At 44.2% G+C, this 11,457-nt stretch overlaps 1 protein-coding gene across 3 annotated transcripts in view; it reads right to left on the bottom strand.

The window, feature by feature from the left end:
• Positions 1–624: 624 nt before the first annotated feature.
• Positions 625–11,457, bottom strand: part of ANAPC1 (anaphase promoting complex subunit 1) — a 92,559-nt gene continuing 81,726 nt past the window's right edge. The window contains exons 43-48 of one of the 3 annotated variants that reach the window (XM_019544095.1): positions 11,218–11,356; positions 10,340–10,426; positions 8,666–8,761; positions 8,111–8,309; positions 4,016–4,150; positions 625–998 (exon numbers count right to left, since the gene is read on the bottom strand). In XM_019544095.1, coding sequence (XP_019399640.1) covers positions 883–998; positions 4,016–4,150; positions 8,111–8,309; positions 8,666–8,761; positions 10,340–10,426; positions 11,218–11,356 — 772 coding nt within the window. In that variant the 3' untranslated portion in view covers positions 625–882. Of the gene's footprint in view, positions 999–4,015; positions 4,151–8,110; positions 8,310–8,665; positions 8,762–10,339; positions 10,427–11,217; positions 11,357–11,457 lie in introns of those variants that run through there. The other 2 variants (XM_019544096.1, XM_019544098.1) reach the window with 2 other exon arrangements.

Raw genomic sequence — 11,457 nt, 5'->3', positions numbered from 1 at the left:
GAGTGTGGCTCCTTTTATCAAAGTATGTCTGCTTGCTGTATGGAAAAATGAATCATCTCACATGGAGACTGTAAATGTGATACCCACTATACTCTGGGGAAAGATGGAGAAATATTCAAGTCATTGTGTCAGAGGTGGAGAAAAGGGAACTGAATGCCCAATTGCTTCAAAGTTCTGATTAGAGTCCCTTGCCCAGACATAACATAATACAGAGGCAGGTGTTTTGCCTTTGCAGCATCCACTGACTAACTGCAGTACAAAGATCTGAAAAAAGAGATAAAATAGGGTAACAATTGTGCGTCATGAGCAAAGAAGGAAAGCACAAGCAGTTTCTACAGAAGGAAAAACTGCATGGTAGGAAAGAGTCATATGAGAGATGCACTAAAAGACCATCCCAGGTGAACAATAAGACATTAGCATGGAGTGATCTGGGAAGCATCCTAATGTGATGGCATCAGACATATTCCTCTTTCTGTTCTCTATCCAGCTAAGAGTGGAGGCTGAGGATGAGTCCTTTAAGAAGTGTCAGAGGCCAAGGACATCAGATTGTGTAGAAAGAGAGACACATCACTTCCAGAGGGGTTATTTTTTCCCAATGAATCACAAAAAGCATTTTCTGACAACTTTAGTTACAAAAGTAAAATTTATTATTAATTCACCATTACCCATCTACAATTCATAGCATTACTTCATAAACAGATCCCCATCATCACAGTCACAACACCCACAGACAAGTTCAAAGTACGCTGTTCCTTGAAAAGTTACAAAATTAAGTTTGTTTTACCCCTGTCACTTTCAAATAATTTAACATACAAGACAGTCATCACTGACATTTGGTCACTGGGTGTGAAATTCATGTTGCAGGTATCTGTTTTGGCACAACTACCATACCATTGACTCTGGATTTCCAAGCAGCAAAGGTGCAAGTCTGAGTAATGTGCGAACTGGCATTTTCAGCTGCCGGAATTTCAACAGCAGTTCAGAAAAGCTGGTACTTCCTAGTGAGAGAAAAGAAGGAAATAGTTATGTATCTAAATAGTGCTTGTGGACTGAAATGGTAATAAATGTTGAAAGTAGAACGTTATTGCTTTTCAGCATAGTAGATATTTCTATCTTCTGTGGTTTATTTCCCTATACAATAATTTTGTTGTAGTTGTTGGACCATAGGTTAAACTGTGTTCATGCAAGCTTAAGTTAAAAGACAAATAAAGGAAATGACTCATGGAAAGGAATTAATTTTCCTCCAGGAACACCCAAGATGAGGCCCCAGAAACACAAACCAGAAAAAGAACTGTTTTTCTGTTTTGTTTTGTTTTTACAAAAGAGGCTTTACAGAGAAAACTGAAGTTCTCTATACACACTGGAAGGAATTAAAAAATTATACAAATCTTAGATGAAAATGAAAAAGTTAGTATGGGCAAAATTAAGAGGCAGGTCATGCAACTGAAGGGATCCCAGCACAAATCATCCAGAGGTCAGACTTAATTCATTCATCCTTAAAAGTCCTCTTTAGCTTTTCCAAACTCTTTCAGGAAGGGAGAAGAGCATTCATACTATCGTGGACATAGAACAGAGGTATTTTATTTGAAAAAACTCAGCTGGGCTTTTCCAGTCAGTAGAAAAGTTTGATGCTTGAGTGCATTTTCTATTCTGCCGTTGCCATTTAAATATAAAAAGTGAGCTGTGTTGATGCTCAAAAGCTAAACTGTTCTAAATGCTTCTCAAAAAATGCCATCTGAGCTCAAAGTCCCTTGAGACCAATGTGCACAAAGAATACATTAAATAAAGCCACATACTATTTTGTACATATTGCTTACTGAGAGTTCTATGCATAAAGCTCCCCAAACAGTACATTTTCGCCTAGAAGAGTCAGCAGCCAGGCTATCTAGACCTGACCTCCCTGCCCCTCCAAAGCGAGGAACAAGATTTTGAAACAAGCAACACAAAAAGCCCCCTGCAAGGGAAAATGGAATGGCTGTAAGGGAAAGCAGCCTGCAGTACACCCTCTAGTATAGCTAACTCTCTAGCTATCAACAGGAACTTCCATGCAGTGCCAGTTCTCAGAATACTGCAGTTATATCAGAACCTCTGCTTTCATGTAAAAAGAATTAAAGTCCATTCTTAGCATATGTTAGGTATAGAGTAATTCCTAAGACTTGCATTAGAAGACAAACAGAGCTAGAATTTATCATGATCTAAAACATGGAGGTGGCCAACTTGCAGCACAAGGACTACAAGTGGCACAGGCAGATCTGGGGGGGAGGGCAGGCAGCACAGTGCCAGACAGTGCAGGGAACAGAAATCAGAGCAGCAGATCAGGCAGGGGAAGGGGATCAGAATGGCACTTTGGGAGAGTGGAGGGCTTAATTTGTGGCATGCGTGCAAAAAGGTTGGCTTCCACTGACCTAAAAACGTTACAATTGTTGGGAGACCTAACTTACGAATGTTTGTACTCCTAGGTTTGACTACAGCACACATAGTAAAAGTTATGTAGCAAACCAAGGCTGGTAAATATACATAGGGGAAATACTGCAAGGAAAATTTACAGTGCTAAGCAGACTGTCTTTTATCTGGGTACCCAAGCATCAATCAAGACACTGGAAACTCCCAAAGTAGAGAGCCATACCAGAGAGAAAGGACACAGGGAAGCAATGATGCAAAAAGCGGCATCTAAAGACTGCATTTGGCCTGGAATAGCAAGGAAAGTTCTGAAAAAGCTACCCAGGGGATGGTTCTCAAAACATTTAAAGAAAACACCTTCCCTTTGTGTTAGGGCACATTCTTGTGCTCTGAAGGAATACGCAGGGCTTCTGGTAGTGATGCTATTCCTTAAGCCGATAAGCTTCACCAATACATTCCCTTTTCCCTGTGGCAGGCACTGACTGAAGCTGTAAAACCCTTCCCATTCTCTACCAAGCTTTACAGCTTGCCTTGCATCAAAGTGTGGAAACATTTATTATCCCCAGGGCTGGCCAGCAAAAAGTGATCTCCAGATCTGACTAATAAGGACAATGTAACCACTAATAAGGACAATGTAAACATATCATACGCAATGTTCCCGCGAAGGAGCAGCGGTCTGTGAGGATGGGACACTTACTGAAAGGGGGCTGAGGTCCGGAGGCTGGAGCTGGAGCCGGGGCCAGAGCCCTGCATCAGGGCTGCGGAGCAGAACACTTCCCTGGAGCCGGTGGAGCCCGCACCCCAGCCTCCATGCGTCCCTTGACTCACCTTGGGGAGGAGCTGCTGCCTGCCCCAGTGAGGCTCCGCTGGCTCCAGGACACTGCTCCGCTCCCCGCCACATGCCTCCTTGCTCCCTGAGGCGATGCAGGGGACCAGAGTGGTGTCCCAAAGCCTCACTGGGGCAGGCAGCAGCTCCTCCCCAAGGTGAGGCAAGGCAGGGATGGAGGCTGGCACAGGCAGTTGGCACGGGCTCTGCCAGCTCCTGGGAAGTGCTCTACTCCCTGGCCCTGATGCAGGGGAAGCAGAGCACTTTCCTGGAGCTGGGGAGTCAGTGCCAGGCTCCCAGCCCAATCTCTCCCTGTGCGTGGGCTTGAAAAGGCTGTGTGCAGCCACACTTTTAGTTGTGCATGGCCACAAATGCACACACGCACGCACCTTAAAGGGAACCGTGATCACACGTGATGAAAGAACCTGCCTGCCTGACCCACCAGACGAATGCTAGGAGGACAGGCAGGTCTCAGGCTGTCACCCAGAAAAAAAAACGGTGAAAAACCAGGGTAGTGCTGGTGTCCTTAGTCCTTTCTCAAGTCCCTCTGCTATAATGCTCCCAAAAAAACTCTCAAAGAAAGAGCATACTTGAACCAACTTAAAAACAATACATGTGGGAATGGATGGATGGATATTTGCATCTTCAGTGGCTTATTCCCCTATATATTTTTGGGGAGGGAGGGAGTGTGTTTGTGTGCGTGTTGAAAACAATTTTATATATGGGGCCAAAATGCAAGGCCGTTAATTACATATAGCCATATTGATACAACACTAATTTCTGCCTTACCTTCCAAGCCTCCTGCTGCTAGCTGGCCTGGAGTTGCCACTGCATAGTAAACGAGGAAACAAGCCAGCATACTTGATTGACATTCCTCAGCAGGCTGCCCACTTAAATAGGAACGCAGAGAGACATCACCTCCAGCTGTAATATATCAGGGAGACCTCTGAGATTCAGGTAACATTTTCTCACTTGTTGAAAGGAAAAGTCAAAGGAGTGTAAAGAGACAGTCTCCTGGCCACAGACTTGCTGAAAAGGGCCCCTCACTCTATAGCACAGACGGGCTAATATGCCTTCCCCCACCTAATCCCCACTCTGTTTCTGTCATGGACACAGGTATATTTGTAACCCTTCCAAAATGGCATCAGCTTTTTTGTGTAAACTTGCTGAGAACCATTCAAATGTAGCAAAATGCCCCAACTTTAGAGCTGGATAAAGAGGTCTTAAAGTTGGAGCTCTGCTACATTTGAGTGGTTCTCAGCTTTACACGACAGCTGCTGCCCATTTGAAGCCTTTTGAATATACCTGGTCCACACCCACAACACATTTCTGCCCTAAGAAAGGGCTTCCAATACAACACACTACCCCCGTAACCCTCTTTTTATACCTGATCTCTTTATGTTAACCAAATCCTTTCACACAAAAGACTTCAGATTCCTCAATATGTTCCATACAAAAAACTATACTTAAAAGACTTGATGCTCTCAAAACTGCGAAAATCCTTTAAGTCTGAACCTTACTTTGGCATCACATAATTTGGCATTGCTGTTTTATACAACACACAACATACCACTGGTTAGTTACCAAGACAGGCACACATGGCACTGGCAACCAGATTCAGGATACTATTTTAAAACTAGCTGAAACCCACAAAACATTTGCGATTAAACTTTTATTGCATAAGTATTTCTTTAAAGACAGGATTTTTAGTTATCCTTTGACTGAATACTTTAACGGAATCAAAACTTCTTACCCTTGAAAAAGCTACATATAAAGCTGTCCATGTGTAAACACAGGCTTAGGAATATAAGGACATTTAGTCAAAAGTTTGACTCTGTAACTTGCTTATAATCATAGAATAAGAGGACCCTTATACACATAAGGAAATTGTCCCTTTTAGTGGTTTAATTGACCTTTTTAACTATGTAATTGCATAACAGTGTACGTCTTTGGTAGCATATTACAATTCCATTTTGTAAGTGTACACATATGGTGGTGTATTTCACACTTTTACATAGGACACTAAAGCACATCCCATGTATTTTAGTTTGCTACATAACAAATTACAGTGATATTCCTCACGTGTAAAAGGGCCCTATCCGGAGAAGATGACAGGGATGGTACACGAGGCGCTGGAAGCCTGGGCATGCTCAGGGAAGCTTGGGCTTGTACGACTTCCTTTACACAATCCCTGCTGCCTTTTCCAGCTGCTGGCACACCCAGACGCCCTCCTGCTGCCTTCCCGGGGCAGTCGCCATTCCTGGGTGGCCCCAGGAGGCAGGAAGGCAGCAGGGACAGTACACGGGGCACTGGAAGCCTTCCAAGCCCAAGCTTCCCTGAGCACACCCAGGCTTCCAGTGCCCTGTGTACTGCTGAATCCGATGAGTGCTGCCTGCAGGCTGAGGCTGCACCTGCACAGCTAGCACCCCATCTGGGTGGCCCCAGGGGGCATTGCCACCATGGAGGGAAGCACCAGGCCCCCCCCCACACAGCTCAGCTGCAGAACCTGGCAGCAGCTTGCACAAGCAGGCTCTGCCAAGGGGAGAAGCGGGGGGACAACACTACGATGACAACAACAAGGGGCCTGAATTTTTTGCCCCTCTCTCAGAGCCTGCCTGCATCTCCCACCACCCGGGGGATGGGGGGGCAGAGTGTGAAGCCAGCCACCAACAGGCCCTGAACTGCAGGAGGGCCCCTGGTGCTTCCCTCCATGGCAGTGGTGTGCCCTGGGCAGCACGCACCCACTGGCACCCTACCCGGGCAGTCCTGGGGGGGGTGCCACCACCACAGAGGGAAGCACTGGAGGCCCCTGCAGCTCAGGGCCCACCAGCAGCTTGCCCCCCCAGCTGTGGGAGAGGTGGGCAGGCTCTGGGGAAAAAAGGACCAGGCCCCTCACCACTTTGTTTTTGTTTTCCCCTCCCTTTGGCAGATCCTGCCTGCTCCACGGTGGGAATCCCCAGTGCTTCACTCTAGCTTTGACTTGCCTGCATATCCGTTTGAAAGGCCTCAGGATCTTCTATAATAGTAACATGCTTATTCTGTCTATCTGAAGCACTCAGATTGGTAGTTTCAGTAAGCATTGTGATTGGCTGCTGAGACAACTAGAGTGCTCTGGACAAACAGAATAAGCCCATTATTATTATAGATTACTCAGGGGGCATCAAGATCAGCTTTTAAGACTATGTATTTTCACTAAAAAATTTGAAGAGAGAAATCTGAAAAACAGGCAATTTTAGAGCTACACTTCCTTTACCCGAAGTGTTAAAAGGGACTGCGTAGTGTTGATTCACAAGCTGGCCAACTGAGAGAAGCAACATTTGTGATGTGAGGTAATGCTTTTTATTAGACAAATGTATAAGGTAGGGAGAGTTGCAAAACAACCTTTTGGCTTCAAGAGTCTTTCACTGGGTCTGGGATGAATGCGACACTCTCACATGTCTATAACATGTTATGTTCGGCCTTAGCCAATTCACTAAATGTTCTCATAGAAAACATTTAAATTAAACCAGAACTGACTCCTATATAGAAGTGATAAAGGACAAAAAACTCAATCACCAGTTGGAGAACCCATTTTTACAAAAGAACCCCCATTTCTGACCAAATGGTCCTTTGTCTTCAAAGGAAACCTGCAAAATACATTCAGATAATAGGCCTGGAAACAGAAATTCATTTTTACTGTGCACCAAAACCCTGGGATCGACAGACACATTGGTTTTATGGACCATTATAAACTTATCTCTCAACTGCCAATTTTTCTTTTCTGCACTGGTTGTAACTGCCCATGCCCTTTTGAAGTGGTCAAGTTTATTAACAATCATAGGAACATAAGAACATAAGGCTGGAAAGGACCTCACAAAATCATTTAGTTCACAGCCTGCACAAGGCAGGATTATCCCGAAGTAAACCAATCTCATCCAAGTGCCTGTCCAACCTTCTCAAAAATTTCCAGCAATGGAGATTCCACATCTTCTCTAGTAGCCTGGTCCAACACTTGACTACTTTCATAGTCAGAAAGTTCCTTCTAATTTCCCACCTAAAATTTTCTCTGCTGCAGCTTGAGGCCATTGTTCTTAGTCCTGTCTGCTACAGCCACACAGAAAAGCCCATCTTCATTCTCAGTAATCACGTTTTAGGTATTTAAAGACTGCTATCAAATCCCCCTCAGTCTTCTCTTCTCCAGACTGAATAACCCAAAATAACCCAGGTTAAACTCATACAACTTCTCTAATTTCTCCTTAGCTTAAACTGACTACTTCTTTCACACACACGGTGAAAGGTGCTTGATATTTGAAAGTCGCCTCCCTTTCCAATTATACAAGTAGGTCTATAAAAAAAGTCTCATCTCATAAACCTTACTTCTCTTGTAACTGGACCATAACTACACCACCAACACTGCTACCATACGGTCAACTTTCAGATAAACATGGCTCAAGGATGGGCAACCTGACCTTTATTTATTCCAATTCACTTTCAGCAACAAAATTTAAAAAACAGCTGGTGGATAAGATATGAAGAAGCTGGCTAGAAGAAACCATCCTCTTACCTATGCTGTATATGGCAGGGGTTTTTTTGTCTCTGAATACACTGTCACACAAGTACCAAACTAGGTGTTACATGTAGGGTGCCAAGTATGGGTGAGTGATGCCAAGAGAAAATACATACTGAAGAGAAGGTACCTAAGTTTTAATACAAAATAACATGTGGAGCAACACAGGGCTGACTTCAGTGAGCTTTGTGTTAAAAATGTGTTCTCCATATATTTTTGTCTCAGGAGAGATCACCCATGTTAGTCACCTCATGGTAAAAAATATAAGTGGGTATCAAGCAGTGATAAATAAGACTGTGGATGATAAGCTAGGCCAGGGTTTAATGGCTACTTTTTACCTTGTACCCACTGATCCAAAGTGTTATCAACAGTGCACTTCATCACAGGCAAAAATTCAGAGTTCATGAAGAGCCCTCTGCTTGGATTTCTCCCCATCTTGTCCTGGTGGCTTCTGGAGTTGAAGAATTCTAAAACCAGCCTTATCTGGAACAATTCAAACGTCTCAGACATTTCTCTTCTCTCCAACCTTCTCACTGCCTAATAGAAAACACAAGGTATGTTGAGCTTGTACTGTAGGAGAAAAGAAGTATTCCTTATGTAACTGTGAAGTAATCAAACTCTTTAAAAAACCCAATGTATTAACATTCCCCTTCAATGCAAAAAAAAATAATGGAAGGAAACCTTTCCTTTGCTGACTCTGCTTCTCATTACCGTATCAGTTATTTTTTATCTGCTGTCTTCAAAACTTTAGTTCTTGCTATAAATCCACTGACAGATTTCTACCATTTTTTTTATTTCTTGTATCCAGGACAAGTAAGAAAGGTGTTCAAGTATCATGACCTTATACAAAACTATAAGTATTAAAAAAAATAAAGTTAAATTGTTCGCTTTACCTGATCTATTGCTATGTAGGTGGGCAGCATTTCTGGATTCTCTTGAGTAACACACTCATAAAGAATAGAGGAGAAAAGGTCCAGAATTTCCTGTTTCTGATAAAAGACACACATTTCAGAAAACACACGCTCTAAGTTCCATTTACAAATTCTTCAATTGCTTTAATTTTCTTTCATTATGATTAATCCCTGAACACGTAACATTATCAGCAGGGATCTGCATTTTCCCTTTGCAATAGAAAAAAAAAGTGGTGAAACCTGGGTTTTCTCATTTTAAGGAGAAAAATGCAGGAGGGGAGGGAGGGAGTTGGGCAGGGCCGGGGCCAGAATGAGAGGGTGGTGTATGGGGCATGAGGGCTGGAATGGGCAGCCATGGGGCTCGGCTGGGGAGTGGGACAGAACCACAGGTGAATCATCCAGAGGCTGGGGGGGGGGAAGGGAGGGCAGGATGTGCCCCCCAGATTTGTGCAGGGGGCAGGTGTGGGTTGTCCACTGTGGGTCCAGCCTCCCTGCCCTGCTGCCCTCCCCCCCAGGGCCTCCGCAGTCCAGCAGGCAGGACCTGACATAGCAGGACAGAGCAGGGCCAGGTAGGGAAGCTTGTTGCCGCTGCTGGGAACCCCACACTACTATTGTGAGATGCCCCTCTGCCCTCCTGGCAGCAGTGGGGGTGGAGGCACAGTGTTGTGCCCGTTGCTGCTGCCAAGCAGGAAGGGGGCCACCTTGCCATGGCAGCGCAAGGCTCCCAGCAGCAGCAAAGAGCTTCCCTGCCTGGCCCTATTCTTCCCTGCCATGCTGGGTCCCACCCACTAGGTTGCAGAGGCTCCAGGGGGAGGGCAGCAGAGAGGGAAGCCTGAACCTGCAGAGGGTGATTCAAACCCACTCTCCCCGACAGGCTCCACTCCTGCTGCGCCACCCATGGGAGAGGGACAGTGAGGCTCCATGATCTGCCACAGCAGCTGCCACCTCCCACAGGTGGCGGCTGGGGTTCAGGTAGGGGGCTACAGACCCAGGTCCCTGGCCCCATAGCTCTGGCAACTGGGGGAAACAGGGGGCTGTGGGTGGGGACTGAGGGGCAATGGCATGGGCAGAACACTGCCATATCAGGGTTGCTCAACACCACAAAGCAGTAGGGGAGGGGGGGGACAGCCACACCTGGACCCACAACCTGGTGAGCTCCCACTGCCTCCTTCGCTCTGATTTCCCATGATAAAAATCCAAAAACAAACACCAAAATGTATAGGTATTTATAATTTATTTTGAGGCACTAGTAGGCTTCCAAATTGCTTTAAAATTGTAAATATATCAATAAAATATTGTGTTGAACTGATACCTATACATATTAGTGGCATTTCATTTTAATCATGGAAAAACACTGGCTTTGGGGGTTTTAATCAGAGAATGTGTGACTTTCAAAACAGAGAAAATCATGATTGCTGATTATCAGCAACTATTCACTTACGTAATGATTCATGCTGCACCGTATTTGTTCACTTAAATAGAGAAAAATATGGGTTTTTTTCTGCTTCCCTCACCATTTTTGGGGGGTAGATTCATTTCATTCTGCATTTTGCATTACCAAATCAATCTGGAATTTAACACTGGCTTTTTGTATTTTGTTTATGAAAATAAAAATCCATTCTTTTGAGGGATACTATACATTTAGGCATAGTATACCTGTTCCATGTTCACAGTTGGTTTGCAGAAATAGTCAGCAAATGAAAGCAGTGCTGGATCCGACGTGAAGGCTGAAATTGCTTCCGGCTACAAACAGGTAAGAAGACACACTGGAGATTAGAAATCTATTGCTTCTATTGCAGAGGTCCAGCAACAGTCCAAGATCTCCATTCCTTTTCCACAGCAATTTTCTAGAGCTCAAGATAGGTTCTTGTAATTTATGCAATATATATAATAAGCAAATGCAAAATCCATTTAACCCTAGCCACACATACATAGAAAATAAAGAGGCAGATGTATAGTGCAGCTATTCTTGAGAACGTGATTCAGTGCTAGCTACTGGATTCATTTTCCAAAAACAATGCAGCTTTTAACAAGTAACTTCAGCACTCATAAGCAGTAGTCTACTGAAAGCACTATGTCCCTAGAAATTCTGAGTAGAAAAGATATGGCAGATGTTATTCTAATATATCCCTATGTACCTCACTTACCTCCCTGCTTTATAAGTGCTACTACTAGAGGAGACATTCCAATTGAACTTTGATTCATTCTTTGGCTGTCTAAGATGGCAGTTTTATGACATAGGTCACTGCCCAGAAGGAATGGAGTTGAAATTATCAATTCATATTAGAGGGACCAAATAGCTGCCAGAGGACATCAGCCTTTCATCACTTCTATCAACATGCTTATCTGAACCCACAATGAACAGGAAAGTTTGGTATCTAAATCATTCATTTCCCCAATACATTTAACCCCATTTTATATTTCATCCGTTTACCAAACTATGACCAAAAACATTTACTGGCAGCACTGCCAGTAAGTGCTGAGGTTACATCGCTGCTCTGGGCTCACAGAGCAGAACTGTCAGATGAGGATACCTTGAATGCTCGAGCTTCGGAGTTCCTGTGAGTGACGGTCTGGGCTAACAAACTGCGCCAACCCTTTGGGTCCTCCTTGTATGACAGCTGCCCTGCTCTCAGTTTTACATACAGGACACCATCCTTGGAAAGAATTGATCTGAAACAACAACATTATCAGCATCTTCCTCAGACTGAAGTCATTTAAGTCACTTTCCCAGGCTACCTTTAATACCTATGCAAACAGTTAAAAGAAACCTA

The sequence above is a fragment of the Crocodylus porosus genome, unplaced genomic scaffold, assembly GCF_001723895.1.
Source record: "Crocodylus porosus isolate Cpor-Errol unplaced genomic scaffold, CroPor_comp1, whole genome shotgun sequence".
NCBI lineage: Eukaryota > Metazoa > Chordata > Crocodylia > Crocodylidae > Crocodylus > Crocodylus porosus.
Note: the sequence above shows the minus strand (reverse complement) of the source record. Positions and strands in the feature narration are given on the sequence as shown.